This window comes from Gouania willdenowi, chromosome 3 (assembly GCF_900634775.1).
Source record: "Gouania willdenowi chromosome 3, fGouWil2.1, whole genome shotgun sequence".
Taxonomy (NCBI): Eukaryota; Metazoa; Chordata; class Actinopteri; order Blenniiformes; family Gobiesocidae; genus Gouania; species Gouania willdenowi.
The window spans coordinates 18,277,511-18,297,003 of NC_041046.1; the positions used below are offsets into that span (position 1 = coordinate 18,277,511).

Below are 19,493 nucleotides of genomic sequence, written 5' to 3' on the forward strand. Positions count from 1 at the left end.
ACAAATTTTATATTTTGATAATGCTTCGAGATTAATTTTGTTGTTATTTGCGCTATATACAGTATATAAAGTTGAATTCAATTGAAGCTCCTAAGAGAAGCTTATTTAAGGTGGACAGAACAGATGCAATTCTTTTTACAGACTGGATACAGAAGTAAAATCTCCACTGACATACAATGAAGTCCTTACATTTGTCACTAGTCTCCATTGAGAAAAAAGTCACTAAGAGCGTTCACAAAGATACCAGTAAGGGAGGATGGGTTTTGGTTTCAAAACGGAGTGGAGAGTGGATTCTACAAACTGCAGCTTTAACTCTTGTAAAACACTGTCTCGCAATAAATGCCATTAACAAATAAAAAACTCAACTAAACACCATGGCAGCAAACCATCATTAATATATTTTACCCAGGCAGTAACTTTGGCAGTGACAGAGCTCTACGAAGTCTTGTCAATTACTGCATCGAATCCATCACTAAATCACCGACAACAGCACGACCCACTGCTGCTTGCATGACACTATTAAATGTGAGTGTTTTAAATCACTGAAATTCTATTTCCTGCCTCTTTAACTTGCTTGAAAGAATACATCACTATAAACAGATGTCAAATAAAAGCTTAGACCAACAGAAAACACTGTCTCATTTAATGGCACATGACTCATGTTGGCATACGAGCACTTTGTAATGCTTGCATCAAACAAAGTGTAATGAACCTTATAATGAAACCCTCAATATAGATTTTTTTTTAATGGAGTATTTATTTATTTTTCTTCAAAGAGAACCCGTCTTATCTTCTGTCCACTGCAGTCTCATGCTTATTACATCCTGGTGGTGATGGCAACAAGTCACTCAGCTCGCTGTAATGAGCCTTTTGCTCATCTTCAGATACCAGAGAAGCCATGTTATTACTATGAATGACACATTTCATTTTGGCTTTTTTTTTCACACCCGAGGTCTTCAAACTCATTCTGTGTAATTGGTTAAAATTGATAATTATATTTCCAGCCTATTTAGCATATTGGACAATGTAAAAATCAGTAAAACGTGCAACTGACTTTTTATTTTATTAGTGTAATTATATTGTATTATAAAATATGATTTTGTGCTGTTTTTAACTGAAACTTAATTAAAATTTTTACAGTTGTTAAAATTGTAGTATATATATATATATATATATATATATATATATATATATATATATATATATATATATATATATATATTACACAAAATATAAAAGCAACACTTTTGTTTTTGCTCCCATTTTTCATGAGCTGAACTTTTTTATATACACATATCAAGATGCTGATAATTGCATAATTGTGTGTATATATATACACACACATTTATGCTTATGTTACATTTCTAACTTTTTTTCATTGAGGGAGAATATCAGAGTACAGAAAATAAAAAGAATCAGTTCTATGAATCTGTGATAACGACATTTATTTATTTATTCATTTAAATAATATCCACTGTTAAAGATGCAAATCCTTTTTTTAAAATCAGTTATAAAATGGGTTAAAAATTACAGAAAATGGTGGAAAACGTGGTGAAATGGGAATTTAAAAACTACAGAAATTGGAGTGGCCAAAAACAGACAGAAAAATAATTTTTAAAAAAAAGGGGGGTTAAAAGTGACAATAATGGGTCAACATTGGGTGGGAAAAGTGGTGGAAAGGGTTTATTATAAGTGCCGAAAATATCTTAAAAGTGAAAAAAAAAAAATCAGAAATTTAAGTGGCAAAATGGGGGTAATGTAGCAAAAATACAATAAAAGGAGCAAACATATGGCAAGAAAAAGTGATGAAAATAGGTTGAAATATGGCAAGTTTAGTGTAACTGCAGAAAAAGGATAAAAATAAGCAAAAATTGGCTCAAATTGCAAAAAAAATAGTCCTAGTTTCTTAACGGCATCTGGCGACCCTGAGTTGGGGACCCCTGCTCTAAAGGACCAGATATGGCCCCCGGGCCTTGAGCTTGTTTCAATTGGTATACATGTATGCATACATTTAAAAACACAGCAACAACATGTGCAATTACTGTACATACACTATATTCATTATCTATAAGCAGTATGAACTATGAAATTAATAGACATATTTATGCAATAAAAACCCAAATTATTGCTTGTTAAAGCTGATATCCGGAGTTTCGATGTCTCCATGTCCCACCCTCAACAGCTCCAATTCCTCCCCCTGCCTCAGCAATCTATCACGCCTCTATTTTTCTGCACGTGCATTGCGGAACATAACAAGGTTGCATTGATATAGATCTATGTGTCTGGTAAGAGCCAAAATCATATTTACCTGTTTGCTGTTGTGACGCATGGCCTTGTTTCCGTGCGCAGTTCTGCATTCACTTTGATTGACACTCAAAAACAGGAAGTGGAAGCCTATTGGCTGGGCGCGCTCAGCGCTAGTTTCCATTTGTATAGGGGTCTATAGGACAAAGGAGGGACTTATATATATTAATGTATATGAATGACCACTGGCAGTAGACCATAGTAAAAGACTCGTTAGGTATTTTTATGAATTTTAAAAGAATCATACATAAACATAGATTTCTCAGAAACTCCGGATATCAGCTTTAAGTTAATGTTACAATAAATTGATGAATTGCATTTAATTAAAGCAGATAACTGAAACATGATGACACAGGAGAGAAAGCACTTTGCACGCGTTTTCGCCACGTTTTTAATCTGAAAAGTCGAACTGAAGCTCAGCCGTGTGCTGTAATGTAAAGTAGGCGACTGCTCTGATTGGTCAAGGCCACACATAAAGCACATGGCTCATGATGTGACAGATGCAGGCTTACAGCCAAAACTCTACATTTGCAAGCCGTTGATAGTTTGTGTTCATTATTTACAACAGCTGGAGTAAAAAGGAAGAGCAGGGAAATTGCAGCTTGACCACAATCACAGAGGACATGGCAGTGCTATTAGTTTCCCAATACAATCACATAATCAGATGGATCAGACATTTGCTTTAATCAGACACCTGGGAGTTGCATCCCTTCTATTCTATGTCATCAGCTTAGATCAATCTTCCATCAGTATGAAATGAATACACTGAGACCAGCAATCTGGCTGGATAAGATATTATTACTAAAGGAAACTACTTCATTACAGGCTTTTATGATTTCTAGTGCCTTCTGCAGCTGCATTGTGAGCAGAATATATATATAGAGGAGGATCATCCTTTAATATTTTGGGGTGGATTTTTTTTTTTTTTATCCCTACCCACAAATCTTCTCATCGAATGGAATTCTGAACCGTTTGAACTTTTAAAACAATGAATTTTTCATAACCAGAATCAAAAGTGGCAGGGGCTGGTCTGCATGTAAACCGCAGCACAGCTCCATGTGACAGGATGGAAGTGTACACTTTGTGTTTTTCTCACAGTGAGCTGGAGGATGCTGTTGGTATCACTGATGCTGGAAGAAAGCACTGCATTGGGGGGAGAGTCTTTGTCTGCTCTGAGCTGCAAAGGCTGGGCTCCAGCTGGCTCCAGCAATGTGTGTTTGCATGCAAAAAGTCAGTGGGTCCCTCTGCACTGGGAGCAGGAGGAGGAGGAGGTGAGAGAGTTGATTGATTGGGATGCACACACACACGCACACGCGCACGCACACGCACACGCACACGCACACGCACACGCGCACACGCACACACACACACACACACACACACACACACACACACACACACACACACACACACACACACACACCCTCCTTTAGTCTGATCGTGCTCTGGAAGCACGTGTTACCTCTCCATTTTTTTTACTGCTTTATCACATGCATGTAATATACAACAAAGAATCGGCAAGAAATAGGGGCTGAAATCTCAAAACTACACACTTGTGCTGGATAAATGTCATGTCAGAATGGTTGCGGACGAAAGCATGATGAAAAGATGATGTTTGTGCAAGGTGTGTGCATGTGCATGCTCCCTGATGTGTGAGCGCACAGCAGCAGCAGTAGTCTCCTCCAGCGTCGGGTTCATTCTGGGCAACGCATTTGCAGTCATTTCAGATCCCCAGCGTTTTCCTTTCATGCGCTTAGCAAAGATCAAAGACCACAACAAATGCATCACCCAGACACAGAGGGGGCACATGGGGTAGAAGAACACGGGGATGGACACACATCTGCAAGAATCTTCAAAGAGATCATTAGAGTATTTAGTGGAAAAAAACAAAAACAAAAAAAAAAACAGTGAAGAGTTGGACTAAAAGGAGAGAAAAAGACATGTGTGCAGATGGGATGTGGAGTCCAGCGACGTCCATGGCCAGCCAGTGTCTGTCTGCTGCTGAACAGGGTGTGTGCGCCCACGTGTGTGCGTGCGCGCGCGCATGTGTGTGTGTGTATGTGAGGACCAGCACCCAACACACACTTAACATTCGCTCACAACATGGCGTTGAAGCGCCGAGAGATCCGGCTCTTCCCCGACTAATGCCCAGCGCATTGTTAGGAAAGCCCGGGCACAGAGAGCCCGGGAGGCTCCAGCACACACTGGGACTGGGACTGGAGCCGCTTTACGCACCGCCGGAGACAATAGCGGATTCCAACATATGCACAGCGTGGAAGCGGCAGGGCTGGTTGTAGAGACACGCTGCTACCCCGCTGGTGCAAATCACAAGGCTGTACATGGCGGTGGGGAGCACACTTTGGTTGTTCTGTCTACTTACGCTGTGTTCTGGTCCATCCAAGCAAGGTAAAAGCTCTAAGTTGAAACATCTGCGTGTGTTTTTTTTTTTCCTCCTTTTTTGTGTGCGTGCGTCTGTGTGCGCGCGTGCCGGGGGTGCATGTGAGGTAGCGGAGCACCGAGGGCGCACTGAGGTGCACCCAGAGCAGGGACGGTGTGCAAACGGCTTGATGGTGGATTTGCACCTTGCACGGTCAGTGCAATATATCCATCCTCCGTGCTTCGTCTTCACCTCATGTGGTCCCCCGGTGCTCATGAATGTGGGGTGTATTGTTACTTCTGTGTGTGTGTGTGTGGGTGGGGGGGACTTACTGCTCATACTGCTGCTGCAAAGTTGCAGAACATTTGTCCAAAGGAGAAGTCCCCACTCTCACCATAGGATGGTTTAGGTCTAAACAGCAGTGAGTGGGACTTGTGTGCAGTCAGAGTTATTCCCGTCACGCACTCTTTGTGCTCCTAATTGGACTGTTTGGTTCGCATGGGGCGTGAAAGTGTAAAAACACTCGTCTAGGAAAGTTACATGTGTGTGTGAGACTATTTGAAAAACTGATAAACTCCAGGTAGCAATACATGATGATGATCCAGAGGGTGTTTACAGTGAGGGGCGCAGCAGAATGTTCATTTATCCAGTGTGTGTGTGTGTGTGTGTGTGAGTGAGCGTGTGGAAGTCTGCCCACAGCCAATAAAGAGTCAGTGAGAGACTGAGTGGTCACTGGGTTCAGCTGCATGACAAAAGACCTGCGCAGAGCGTCGGTGCAAATGCTCTGAGGGGCCATCACAGACCGAGCCTTGACTTATTTTTGGAGAAAGTTTGAAGAATTAAAAAGAATTTTGTGTCCAATTTAGCATCTGCTGAGATGTGCTCCAAAAAAAGGGAACGCTTTGTTCATTTACTCACCTTTGAATCAATGATATCACATCACTGTGAATGTGTGTCCAAATCCCATCTCTGCAATCTTTTTATTTTTTAGATTGTATTCATTTAGTGTATTGGCTCAGAGATTTAAACCACCTGGTCTGCAGGCATCATCACATTCCCATCCACTTAGTTCATGGCACTGCTACTTTTTGAACATCGGTGCAAATCAACGCTGTGCGATATGTACCTAAACTCATATTTCTGTATTTTTTTCCTCAAAATAGCAATATACGATATAAATCTCCACAATTTTATTTCAAATGAAGTCTGATCAGAAAGAGTTTCTGGGTTAAATTTGCTGATGCAAAATGCCACACAGGCACATTTATTAACAAACAGCTGCACAATATGTGTTTTCTCCTCTAAGGGACAGCATGTGTGAGTAAGTTCTGTATTGTGGCTTGTGTAGGGTGATGGTCTGGGTTAGGACACACTCAATGACACATCTAACTGTGCTTTTTATGCCTGTCTGAGATGTAGAGAAAGCAGCAACTCCTAAACTAGTACTTAAAAATGAAAATAAGTTCATATATATATATATATATATATATATGTATATATATATATATATATATATATATATATATATATATATATATATATATATATATAATATATGTAGGCAATATTGCAATTTTCTCTGTCCACAAAATAGAAAACTTGATATATCGCGCAGCTCTATTGCAAACCATGAAATAAATTGACATGCTCTCTTTAGAAGAAAGATTATACTTTGTCATGTACACACAAGTACTAGAGGTGGGTATTGCCTGGCATCTGGCGATACATAGGTCACGATACAATATATCCCCATATTAAAGTATCAGGCTATTATTGCAATGTCTTTTTTTAATATATGACTTAAGAAACAACTCATCTGTAAATGTGTACACCTTCATGAGCACATTATGTATGAAATGTGTTTTATTGGCATATTTTACACTCAAAACATTGGCTTTAACATGCCATGTGCCAACAACCTAAAATGAAAAAAATAACATACAATCTTCCTGTGGTTTTTAAACCAACTTTAGTGCAACTTAACTGAGGTATATGTCTAGAACAACAAATAAATGCAGAAAGTTAGTACTGTCTTTTTAGATTTAAAAAAATAAAAAAAACACAAGCTGGTCAACATGTCCAAGTTTCAGCGCACTTCTTTGTGCAGTTGCAATGTCTACTGCAGTGGAAAAGACTTTCATGGTTAAATAAAGGTAAAAAAAAAATAAATAAAAAAAGTGCGTAATATTGCGATACATCGCTAAATCGATTTTTATCAACCCCCCTAATAGGTTGGTTCATACATGAAATTCTTCTACTGCTTCTATCCATCTATGGGTGATATGTTTTATAGCTTTGCACAACTAAAGCCCTAGATAGAGTACACTGGATATCAACAGGTAACCTATTGTTGACTCCTATATCACTTTGTACGTTGTATTTGTATAATGCATTAGCACAACCCACTATACAGTTTACTTTAAAGAAGGACAACCTTTATTGATTGGCCACACAGAAAGTTCTGCTTATAATCACATTCTCCGTTGTACCCGTAGGTGATAGATTCACTTTGTTTTGATTTAAAATAGGGATGTTTGATATTAGCTTTTTGCCGATATCTAATATGCTGATATTGTCTGACACTAAATTGCTGATATTAATCGTTACTGGTGTATACAAAGGCCTTGCTTCCCACAAACCTAATTTTAGGTGACATCTGATATATCTTTATGGGATTTACTGGTTCAGCCTACTTTTAATGTGATGTCCCACTGGATATATTCCACAAACAAACATCTGTGCAAAATAAGAATTTTAACTTCAGTCAGAATAGGATTCCCATTCAATTTTAATGTATTGTCTGAAACAACAGGACAAAAAGATTTTTCAATATCGGTAGAAAACCAATACCGATATCAACTGGTAATAATATTGGCGGTTAATATCGCTGGGCTCATAATATCGTCCATCCCTAGTTAGGAATCTTCAAATTTATGAAGAAAACAATGCAAAAGCTTCATATAAAATGACAACAACTTCATAAAAAGGTAAATTAACCTCCTTTCTCCCTCACAGTTGTTGATCCTTTCCATGAAAACTGAAATGATGAATCCTTCAAAAAATTCTTTGTCTCATTTTATGGCCAATAGATATATTGATAGATTAATCTATGTGCTGCTTCTGCTGCTGCTTCATGGCTTTGCAGTGATTGCTACCAGCAAAGATGGAATATAATGCCATACTGCCAGTCTCCATATGTGACTGCATGAGTCACACATGGAGATATGAATGGTTTGGAAAGTACACCAGCGGAGATTGATATTTCCTGATTTTTCATGTATATTTCCCTCTTTTTTTTCCTCTCCAAATATGCAAATGAAAAGCATTTGGAACAAACACGGGGCATATGAACCTCCTTGACTTTTGTCTGATTTAGTTGAAGAAGGTCAGAAGGTGCAGTTTATTGTCGATTAGATTAGCATACCATGCAGGTTCACCAGAGAGAGAATAAAGAATGACTTCCTCTCAGATCCTTATGACAGGAGAGTGAGTGAAACACTGGGGGTCGATTACTTCCAGGTAATGACATTTCTTGCGAGCAATGCCAGTTGGAGTTTGAAGTTGTCTTTAATAAAGTAGATGAGCTGCTTGAGTAAGCTTTTTATGAAATTGTTAATGGGGAAATTTGGCTTTTGTACTGTTTGCCCAGAAAACTGATACACTACCAAAGTTATAAAATGATTAAAAGGACATCAAACAAATTGCAACTCAAAAGATTGGCTGGAAGAAAGATTTGTCAGAATATAAGTGTTTCCTGGGGAGTAAAAGCCAGATTTGTAGTGTTGGGGTCGGCCAAGTTCAACGTTATGCATTTCAACAAGGAAATGAAAGAAGCATTACTTGTGTACTATTGCAAAAGTCGTACTTTTATTGTCATCAGGGGAACGTGTGTAACTCAGGCATGTCTTTTTTTTTTTTTTGGACGAGGCAGGAAAGTAATGCATGCGTGAATGTGGGAACTATGAGGGGGCTTTGGGGTGGTTTTGGGACAGAGAGGAATTAGCAGGTGCTGGTAGGGTGGATTTTTAGGGCCTGGGTTGATGCTGCATGAACAAAGGACTTGTTTTGTCTGCGCCAAAGATCAAATGAAAGTTCAGAAGTCGTACCATAATGAAGGACTGACTGATGATGCAAAATGAGCTCATTAAATGGACCTCCTAAACTACATCCTTCTGCCTTTTCATGTGTGTAGCACATACAGTGTACATTATCTCTGCTGCACTGGTGCCATCATTTGTCAAAACTGCCTGTGTCTTTATTGTTGCTAGTGTTAAAGTCAGAAAAAGGCACAATGACAAAGGGAGAAACGTCACAAACAACACCTAGTGTAGCGTGTCTTAACTTAGCCTCTTGTTTTGGCTTTGCATCAACACGGTTTTGGCCTTTCAAGGGTTGCTAAACCAATTTTTTTGGACAACAGGTTTCAGTGTTAGATAATCTGTACATGCTCCCTTTGCCCTCTCCTTGTGAACAACCAAAGGACACTTTGTAAATACGATGATGTAATTGGCTCCCATGTCTGACCTGTGATGTGAGCAACAACTAATGCATTAGTGCTATTGGAGGAGAAACTTAGGCTACGTTCACTCTAGGAGTTTAAATCTTTAAGCATTTCATGATTACGATTATGAATCGATGCACAAAGAGGAATTGCATTCATACAGGAGCTAAATTTAACTTTTCACCTTTTAAGTCAGCCAAATTAGGAGCATTGCTCTCACAACTAGTGATTACAAAAAAAAAAAAAAAAAAAGCATTTATGGTTTTCAGCCAAAACACCTTTCACGCCATAATAACCCAATGGTGGAAATGTCTCACTTCTTCTACAGTCTACCAGCTTTGAAAGGGGGAATATTGTCTGCTTTTAGTCTGTGTGTGTGTGTGTGTGTGTGTGTGTGTGTGTGTGTGTGTGTGTGTGTGTGTGTGTGTGTGTGTGTGTGTGTGTGTGTGTGTGTGTGTGTGTGTGTGTGTGTGTGTGTGTGTGTGTGTGTGTGTGTGTGTGTGTGTGTGTGTGTGTGTGTGTGTGTGTGTGTGTGCACAATTGTTTTGTTTATTCAGCCCGAGCATAGCGAGAGTCCCAGAGCGCAGCGATGTGCTCACGTTTACTTTCGTTTCCATACCAGACTCTTCTGTCCATTCTCAGGGTGATGGTGGACACAAAAACGTGCGCGTGTGTTTGTGCGCCCCACCTCTGCTGTGCACCTGTGAATACGAACTATAAGCAACAGCAGGCTTTGCGATGCTCTTTTAGTCGACACATCTCGCTGTTCAGGGACTAAATGAAATGGTATTCAAATGCCGGAATGAAGCTTACATTTACACCTGACATGTTTTTTGCAAGTGCTCTGTCCGCATCGCATTTTAAAAAGCGTAACTTGCGCGTGCAATGTTATGTTCAGGTCCTGCATGGAAACTGCCAACTCTTCCACTCCCTCACAGTCACAAGGCTGCGTTTAGGTCACGAAACATGGTAGCGTTTGATTTCCAGTGAATCTGTATCAGGTAGTACCGAAGGAATTCGGTCGGTACCTAAAAAGAACAACCCGAAATCATATGATCGGATCGGGGATCTTTTTTTTTTTTTTTTTTTTTTAAACCTGATCGTGTAAAGCCTAATTTGAAGTGTGAGTTTGTCTTGTTGACGCCGAAGCTACGTGTAGCTCTCTGTGTAGACCCACTGACCCCTACACCGCTGCCAGACGTGTGGCTCCAAAAAATCCAAACTATGCATCAGCAGCAATGATCCAAGCTGCAATGGAGAACAAGTTCTCCAAACGGGACCGCATATGAAAGTGACCTGGGTGGGATTTGAAAAAAAAAATATTTGTGCTGTTTAATCTGCTGTTTAATCTGTCTTTAATAGATCAGATCCCATATGAATTGGACCACATTTGCCAGCAGTTTGAACATAGCCTAAAAGAAAAGCAGGTGTAATGTTAAGTAATATTCTTACATTTTCATCGTTTCACACAGGTTTTCAGCCACTCCTATCGTTTAAATTCCCACATTCTGCTGTATTTGTATTCCATAATAAATCTACCATCTAACAAATTGTCTTACATCAATGCAGACCACTTTATGGTATGGATTCCTTAGATTACAGCCACTAAAGAAAATGCTAAGTTTTGTTAGCGTTGTTCGGTGTGCCATAACAAGCCCCAATGACATTTTAGTTACTGCCACTTATTTGTTACAAAGTAGTTTGAGGCTCAATTTATTTTAATTATTTTCCCAAAGCTCCACCTCCTTGTGTCCCCTGGATTTCCCCTGCCTTGCATGAATAAATACTGCCCTGTGCATATTAAGCAACAGTTCAGACTGTTGTTGAAGTCTAATTTGTTCCTATGAATAAACAGAGGACGAGGAGCAGATTGCTCCCGTTGAACATTTGAAAACAGTTTCCCTGCTTTTGAAAATAAACACATCTTAAACCACATGAAAGCGCACTAATGAGCAACGTTTGTTCCCAGTCTCTTGACATGTCGGAACGCTGTAAACCAGCATATTAGCATGAATACACTGCTGAGGTTTTATTTTTCCAGCTTGATTTGAAATGAGGGTAAATTTCCTGTGTAATCAGTCTTGGGAAACATCTATTATCTTCTGTAATGAAAAGATTACATCTTGACAAATCAGCATGCCAGTTCGGAGTTTCACACCAGGGAAAACCACATTATTTCTTCAGGATTCTCTTATCAGAAAGACGTTGGCGAGTTTCAAAGGTAATATTTTTAAAAACATCAGAGAAATACTAAGTACTCATATGTCAAAGACAAGCACATCATTCCTGGGTGGGAGTATGTAGGATATCCAATCTACTGCCACATGGCAAGTAGGTGCTGAACGATTTTTTTCCTCAATATTGTGATTGCGATTTAATATGCAATTATTTTTTCAAGGGCCTCTTGTCATGTATTTTTCAATGAACACAAGCAATAAATCAATCTGTTTCATGATAAACAGTTTCAGATTTATTTAAACTTTAAATAAATGTAAAATATACATTTTAAAGCACAGATTACAACAATAAACAAATCTGTGGCGTTTCCTCTTCAACATATCTAACTAACTTCACCTTTAATGAAACGTGAACATATGAAGTGCGCTTCTTAAACACTGTCTGAACTTAACAAAACCGCACAAGACAGGACAAGAAAAAAATTAAAAAATTGCAGCCTTTGCGATTAGAAATTGCAGCTAATCGTTCAGCCCTAATGGCAAGTTAGAATTTTGTTTATCAAACCGAACCATACATCAAGAAGTTTAACACGACCTAAAGTTTCTAAAGCTTCAGAACTTTTCACCGAAAACAACCAGTGAAACATTTAAGTGTAAACCCTGAAGTTTAGCTCTCAGTCATTAAAGCATGACGGAGATACATGGAGGGGTGGGGGGGTGGGGGGACCCCCCAAACAGAACCACAGCAGAGCCCCGGTTACATGGGCCCAGAGAGGAGTGACATCACTACCGCTGATATTTCCCCAATCTTTCATTTCTAATCACATGCAAATGTGTTTGTTAGCGGACAGTCTGTGATTCTAATAGATATGAATTAATAACAGGTTTTATTATGTCTGTGTGTACGGCTTTGAAACATTATGTTCTGCTGATACTAGTGTTTATTCTGAACAATAAATCTCTTTAGTTTATTATCAACTATGTGATTTGGATAACATTCATTCAGGCATTTCTTAACTTTTAAGGATTCTTTCAAACAAGATGTTACTGTTTATTCTTTTATTTTATGGACATCTCTGTGATTGGTTTGAACCTCATTACCTCCACAACCTGCACGCACGTTAGCTCCAGCTTTTTAAAGTGACTTATTTACACTGACTCTTTGTTTACCATTACTACTGTTCTACCCACTAAGTTTATGATATTTAATTTATTCATGATTTTATTGTGATTTCTATGCTATTGCATTTGTTAAATATAACAACTACACTACAAATACACGTTTTATGTCATTGTTTTAATTCCTCTGTAAAACGTACAACAGGGACACGTTCACAGGCTAAAAAAGCAATCCAAAATATGTGCTTCAAAACAGAAAAAAAATTGTGACGAGTTGCCTATTCGAAAAAATAATCGATATTATAGTAAACTACAAAAATGTATCATTAGTTGCAGCTCTATATTTTACTTATGGCTACATTTAAAGTATTATTGTATTTGTATCATTAAACCAAATGCATACATTTTGTTTTTGTTTGCATATAGCAGTGAAATGATTGGGTTAAAACATAAAAAAAATCATGTTTCTGCTATAAAGTAACATGGGCTTTTTCTTTTAACCTAAGTGATTCTTGAATCCTTGATTCATTTGTAAGTTTTGTTCTGTTTTTTTTTTTTAACATCTATTTGCCTACCTCCACAGCTCCACAAACCCATTTTCAACAAGCTTTTAACAAACAGTTGGAAAGGATGATTGACGTATCGTCAAGTGCCAGCAGCTTAAAAGCTCCTTTAACGTTTCCTTTACCTTGACAATCCTTTAAGATGTTGCAGGTTTTTTTTCTACTTTAATCTGTTATATTTTCTCACAAGTTTCACATAAAAATATTGGTACATGACATGTACTCATCATTCTGGCTCTTCTTCTGCTCCAGCAATAATGGAACCTGATTTAGAAATCAGATATGGTCACATGGTCCTTGATTTATGTTCAGTGTATTTATTAGGGCTGGGCTGTATATCGAGATTCAAGATATATCGAGTTTTCCATTTTGGAAAATAATATCGCGTTTCATATATTGATAATCATTGATTTGTTTTTAGTTTTTTTTTTTGTTTTTTTACCTTTTCAAAATAAGGACCAGATGAAAAAAAGCCAAATTTAAATACTTTTATTATAAATGTAGTCTTTTACATTTAAAAAGAGGTCAACAAAACTATGGAAAAAAGCTAAAAAACCTCAATTCAACAAATAAACTGTTCAATGTTCAAATATAGATATTAACTAAATGTGCAACTCATTTTATAAATAATCAGTGCACACCTATGGTAAATGAACCTGATATATATAGTGCTTTATCTCTACACTGAAGTAGTCCCAAAGCACTTTACACATATTATCACCCAGGCTTAGCTTATATTAAGATTTATCTTCTTTTTTTCTTTAACTTGTTTTCATTTATACAATCACACCATACAAATCATATCTTACAAGTATTTAATATTATTCATAGAGTACAGTCAAACAGTGTCCTTCTTTACACATTTTTCTACATTTATGACACATATAATTTATAGTTTATTTTGCATTAAAATACTTAAATTACTTTTGAGTAGGGGTGTCCCGATCCATTATCGGATATCAGGCCAATATCAGCCAGAAAACTAATATCGGATTTTATCGGACTGCATCTAAAATCTACGATATATATTATATTATATTTATTCAATTGTAGAATACTGTAGATATTATGTTGTAGGTTAAAATGTATGTAACCAACTGGTTAAAATGGGTCCATTTTTCTCATACCTACTGTTGCTGACTATTCTCTGAGTAACGTCACTTGATCGAGCCTTTTCTAACATTCCACACTACAAAATAAGTAATAAAAATATGTATGATTCGTCCTGATATTGCATTGGGTCGATATCGGTATCAACCAATACTCAAGGCTCCAGTATCGGTTTCGTATCGGAAGCGAAAAAAGTTGTATCGGGAAACAAGAACAGCATGACAAGCAGTTAAATGGATCACTGACTGCATTCTAACCCATACCTTCATTTAAACAAGCCACACTATAGAACTCACTCACACGTGCTGTCTCTTAGAGGAGAATATTCCAAAAATGGAACATATTGATCAGCTGTAAGTTAATGAATGGAAAAACAATCAAGATTTATATCGTATATTGCCATTTTGAGAAAAAATATTAAGACAGCAGTTTTGGTCCAAATCACACAGCCCCAGTAATTATTTGTATTTTTCTGAGGTTCTATCAGTTGCCTTTCTTTCTGCTTTGGTCCGTATCCTCTTTAATTGACTCTTCAGCTTGTGTTTGGTGTCGACAGATGGTGAATATTAAACATGGTGCTGTGCTGCATATCAAAATACTGGTTTAATTCAAAAAAGCGTCTGGGAAATAAGAAAAATCCTTAAAACTGTTCCATTTTCATTGTGAGATCTTACATCATTTTTCTTATCACACTTCCTTGGCTGAATGGCTTTGTGTAATTGGATAAATTAAATTCCAATTTATCGGTAAATGATGCAAACAACACTTGCAATGACTGACGGTGATGCTATTGGCACTGATTGAACTCTGAGCCAGAATCTGTCTCACTTTGCCAGTGTGTCTGTGAACAAACACTAAAATCTCCCAGGACTATATAAAACGCAGATTATTAGACAGAAGTGCCTGTTGAGACAAGCTAATTACACATTAAAGGTAAATCAAGCATCTGCATGTGTGTGCATTTGCTATGGTACATAATGTACGCCTGTGTGTGTGTGTGTGTGTGTGTGTGTGTGTGTGTGTGTGTCTGCTGGCTCTCTCACTGGCGTGTAAACATGGGTGTGTCGGCTGCAATTTGTGTGTGCTTCTTGATCCCCCCTCCCCAGAGAGTCCGAGCTAAATTAGGATGCATATTATTTAAAGATGCCCTGGGCTGAGTTTCAGCAGGATATATCTGTACCGTGAATATGTTAGTTTTTATGGTGCCCCTTGTGCACCAGTAAAGCACTTTTAAGAGCAGGAGAGCCGCATGAAAGAAAGCACTAACCTTCAGCTCAATTGTGTATATGAATTCAAATGATTCACTCTCTTGAGTTGCTAAAATTTTTATTTGTGGCTTTTCTACTTGTCGTTACAACGGCCTTCTAAAAGGACCTCGTGTGCTCCTTTATTTGGCCCGACTGTTAAAAAGTCGATATGTCTTTTCGCTACAATATATTCTGCAAAGCCATTTCCATCTGCTAAATATTAACATGGATTTGAATCTTGTTCGGAACATTCCAATTTGAAGGGATCTGTGACATCATTCACAGTTATGATGAACTGGGCGTGTCTTTTTTTAATTCATTTATTTTCATTTATTTATTCATTTGAGCAGCATATTACAAACTTATTTGACTGCTATAGGCTGCAGTATCGGTATCATATCGGAAATGAAAAAGTTGTATTGAGACGTCCTTAAATATAAGTATGTATGAGGTTGATTGAACTATGCTGATATCAGATTGACATCAGTATTGGCCAGTACTCAACGCTGCAATATTGGTATCGTATCAGAAGGAAAGTGTTATCGACACCCTTAGTTTTACATGTCTCTGTCAGTTATTACACAGTTCAATAGCATATATATTACACTACTGGTCAGAAGTTTTAAAACACCATCATTTTTGCAATTCAAGTTGTGCAAGTCCAATAAATAGCTTGAAATGGTACAAAGGTATGTACTGAACAGCCAGAGGTAAAAAAAAATAAGGTTTGATTACCCAAAACTGAAAAATAATTTACATTTCAGAATTATACAAAAAGGCCTTTTTCAGGGAACATGAAGTGGGTTGATAAATTAAAGCTGTTCTGCAGCAATGAAGGTTGAATCAGCCTTGAAAGCTGGTGCTACTAATTCTTACAGGTGTTATTTCCAACACCCTCTGTCTGCATAAAAGCAGTGATAGAACACTGTACTTTGATGAGTCAAAGGTTTACATGCCTCTTTCCCGCCATCTTCCCGTATTTGTAAACTGAACGCCGTCACTAGCCTCTCATCTCGCAAGAACTGCCACCCAGGCCATTTCAGGTGGCAGTTCTCGCGAGATTAGTGCCGACAGCGGCAACACACCCGGAAACAACTCAGTAGAGAGATGGATGAATGTAAGAAGACGTTCCGGCGAAAAAAACAAACAACTCGTGTAAATACGTTGTGAAATGTGACAGAGAGTTTATTTTCCTAAATAGCAGCAGGATGGGACACAGTTCTGTTAGATTAATAACTGAGATTTTAACGTCTCCCACAGCAGAAGGAACACGTAAATCACCATGAAAAATCATACACTGCTTTATAAAGTGTTAAATGTTGTAAAATCTGTAATAAATGTGTTTAATAAGTCATTAGTGAATACCAGAGAGCCACATGAGTGAGCATGAGAAATTCAAATAAAATATATAATGAAAATAAAATGTTAATGTCTAACTTAAAGACAAGCAATGTGAAATTAACAGTAAATATGCAATGTGATGTGTATATGAACTGTAAGTATATAAAATATACATATGCTTCATATAACTATTTATGTTTTAATTTATGCTGTTTGATAATGTAGGAATTAGTGCTGGGCGATATATCGAGATTCAAGATGTATCGAGTTTTCTATTTTAGCGATATAGAAACTATAATATTTCATATATGTATATATTATAGCTTATTATGTATCAAAAGACTAGTTTTAGGAGTCGCTGCTTTTACTTCTCAGAACAACATGTAAAGCCCAGATGGATTAATGAGTGCACATAAATGTCCCTGTGTGGCATTTGGCATCAGCAAATTCTGGTCAGCCTTTATGTGATAAAATTATTGAGATTTATATCATTTATCATCATTTTGAGAAAATGAGATAAGAGTTTTGGTCCATCTTGCCCAGCCCTAGTAGGAATGTATTTAGTAAGTGGTTGACAAGTGGGTATTTTAGATTTCTTGTACACCTATCTTAAAATATAAGGGATACTGGAGCTTGGTTTGGCGGGTGGGACGGCTCGTAGTGGGCGCCAGAAAACTTCCCTTATTTTCAAATCCAAAACTTGACAGGTATGGGTTTAGAATACATTTTGGTCTATAAATTTATTCCATGATTTCTTTTTTAACTCAAATTGTGTATTTGTTCTATGCTTTCATAAAAAAATGGAAAAAGTTTGATGTTCTAAAACTTCTGACCAGTAGTGTATATATAATATTTATTTATCAACAGTGAAACACCTGCAGTGAATCTATATTAGCCTTTCCTTGAACCTTAAAGGGGACATATCATGGTTTTAAATCCTTCCTTTTTACATATAAATCATACAGTTGTGGTCTATATAAAGCGGAACTGCAATGCTTGGGTCTGAATTCCTCATTATTATAGATCCACAGGCCTCTTTTCTACCCTTTCCTGATGTGCTTCTGAGAGCAACTCGTTTTGGTGCTGTCTCTTTAAATGCAAATGAGACACTTCATACCCTGCCCCCTCTCCAGGTTACAGAGGTGACACTCGGTTCAACTCCACCCTGTTCGGCCATTTTTGTAGTTTGATAGAAGAGATACGGCTATGTAGCGGCACATAAACTTTTTATTCAGAGGTTATTTACAAAATGTCAACAACAGAAGACTTGTCCATCCAGCCTTACATGTTTGAGCCAGAGTCTGACCCAGCGGAGCGAGATGAAAATGAAGATGATGAACCTGCAGAACCCTAACAAGTGAGCTAACACAAGCACCGAGCTAACGCTAGCGCCAAGCTAACGTCACAAAATGCATTTTAATACAGTCTTTTCAAAGACAAAAACGGCAAAATGAAATGACTAATGAAAACTTTATACTTAAATTAAACCACGTAGGCCATATCATCAAGGATCTAAAACGAGCACACAGCGCTAACATATGAAGACGGTGCAACTGCTAATGCTAACAAAACAATGACAGGGGCGTCTTATCATCACACTTTTTAGCGTTATTTACAGCTTACCGAAGTGCTCTGTTCATCGTCTCCAAAGATAGAAGGAATTGAACCCTCAATCAGACAAAGTCTTTGGCAAATCCTTCTTTATACTGGCGGAGGTTGCAGAAGCAGTCATCATTGAAGTGCTTCGCGCACACAAAAATGACCTTACCCACAGATGTGGGTACATTTCTGTGAAAAATAAAACTCAACCAGGCACTTTGAAAAGGTTCTGATGCTAGGAGACGGTGTAATGAAGCGTGTGGGTTACTACATCCAACAACCAAACATTTTGACTTATCCTCTCGTAACTTCGGCATCCTTGAGCTTGGACTACAAAATAAAAGCGAGAAATAAAAATGGCGGATTGCTCAAAGTGTTGGGCCTGGAGTCGATGTCCTAATTTGGCAGTTCCGCTGCAAATACTGTGACGTCATTGTTCAAAAAAACGTAATAGAGAATAGAAAAATCGAAACATATTGAAAAATGTGACCAAAACAGAAAATAAAGATATCTACGGAGCACCTGAAGAGACTAATTTGAACTTTTCTGTACTTCTAAACAATCTAAATATACATCAAAATGCATTTAAGGGCTAAAAAAGTGGATTTAACATGATATGTCCCCTTTAAAGCAAGGTTGCAACTTTCCCACAGTCCACCTGATGATTTCTAATTGCACTTAAGCATGTTCTGTGACAGGGATTTAAAACCAACGTGTTAAGGTGTTGAAAAGGTGTTAAATTGCTTATTGGGAGTAAATCTTTGTGATGATACTTTTACCCCATAAGCACAAAGAGACATTACTGCTGCAATGATGCCACTAAAATGAATAGTGGCTTTTCATCTCGATAGCTCACCAGGTCATTAAGTTTTAACACACAGTGTAATTGATATGGGATTTGAACTGTTGCTCAGCTGCACTGACAGTGCAATGGAAAATTAGAAAGCAGGCTTCATTTTCCCTCTGTCTGCATTCAAATGATATACTAACTTAGACTAAGAATGAAACCAAGTGCTGCAGTTTTAGTTGCAGTCGTTCTGCTGGCTATGGTAACATTAGTCTGATGTTCTCACTTGGTCAGTAAAGCTGCATTCCTTCCATTCCTCACTGCTGCCATGCTGGATCTCATGGAAGTGATGAAGTTAAACTGGATAT

General features: G+C 37.8%; 1 protein-coding gene across 1 annotated transcript in view; it reads left to right on the plus strand.

The window, feature by feature from the left end:
* The first annotated feature begins 4,413 nt into the window (after positions 1-4,413).
* The window catches only part of igdcc4 (immunoglobulin superfamily, DCC subclass, member 4), a 108,281-nt gene continuing 93,201 nt past the window's right edge, over positions 4,414-19,493 (plus strand). Inside the window, exon 1 of the mRNA XM_028441345.1 lies at positions 4,414-4,710. Coding sequence (XP_028297146.1) covers positions 4,644-4,710 — 67 coding nt within the window. The 5' untranslated portion in view covers positions 4,414-4,643. The remainder of the gene's footprint in view (positions 4,711-19,493) is intronic.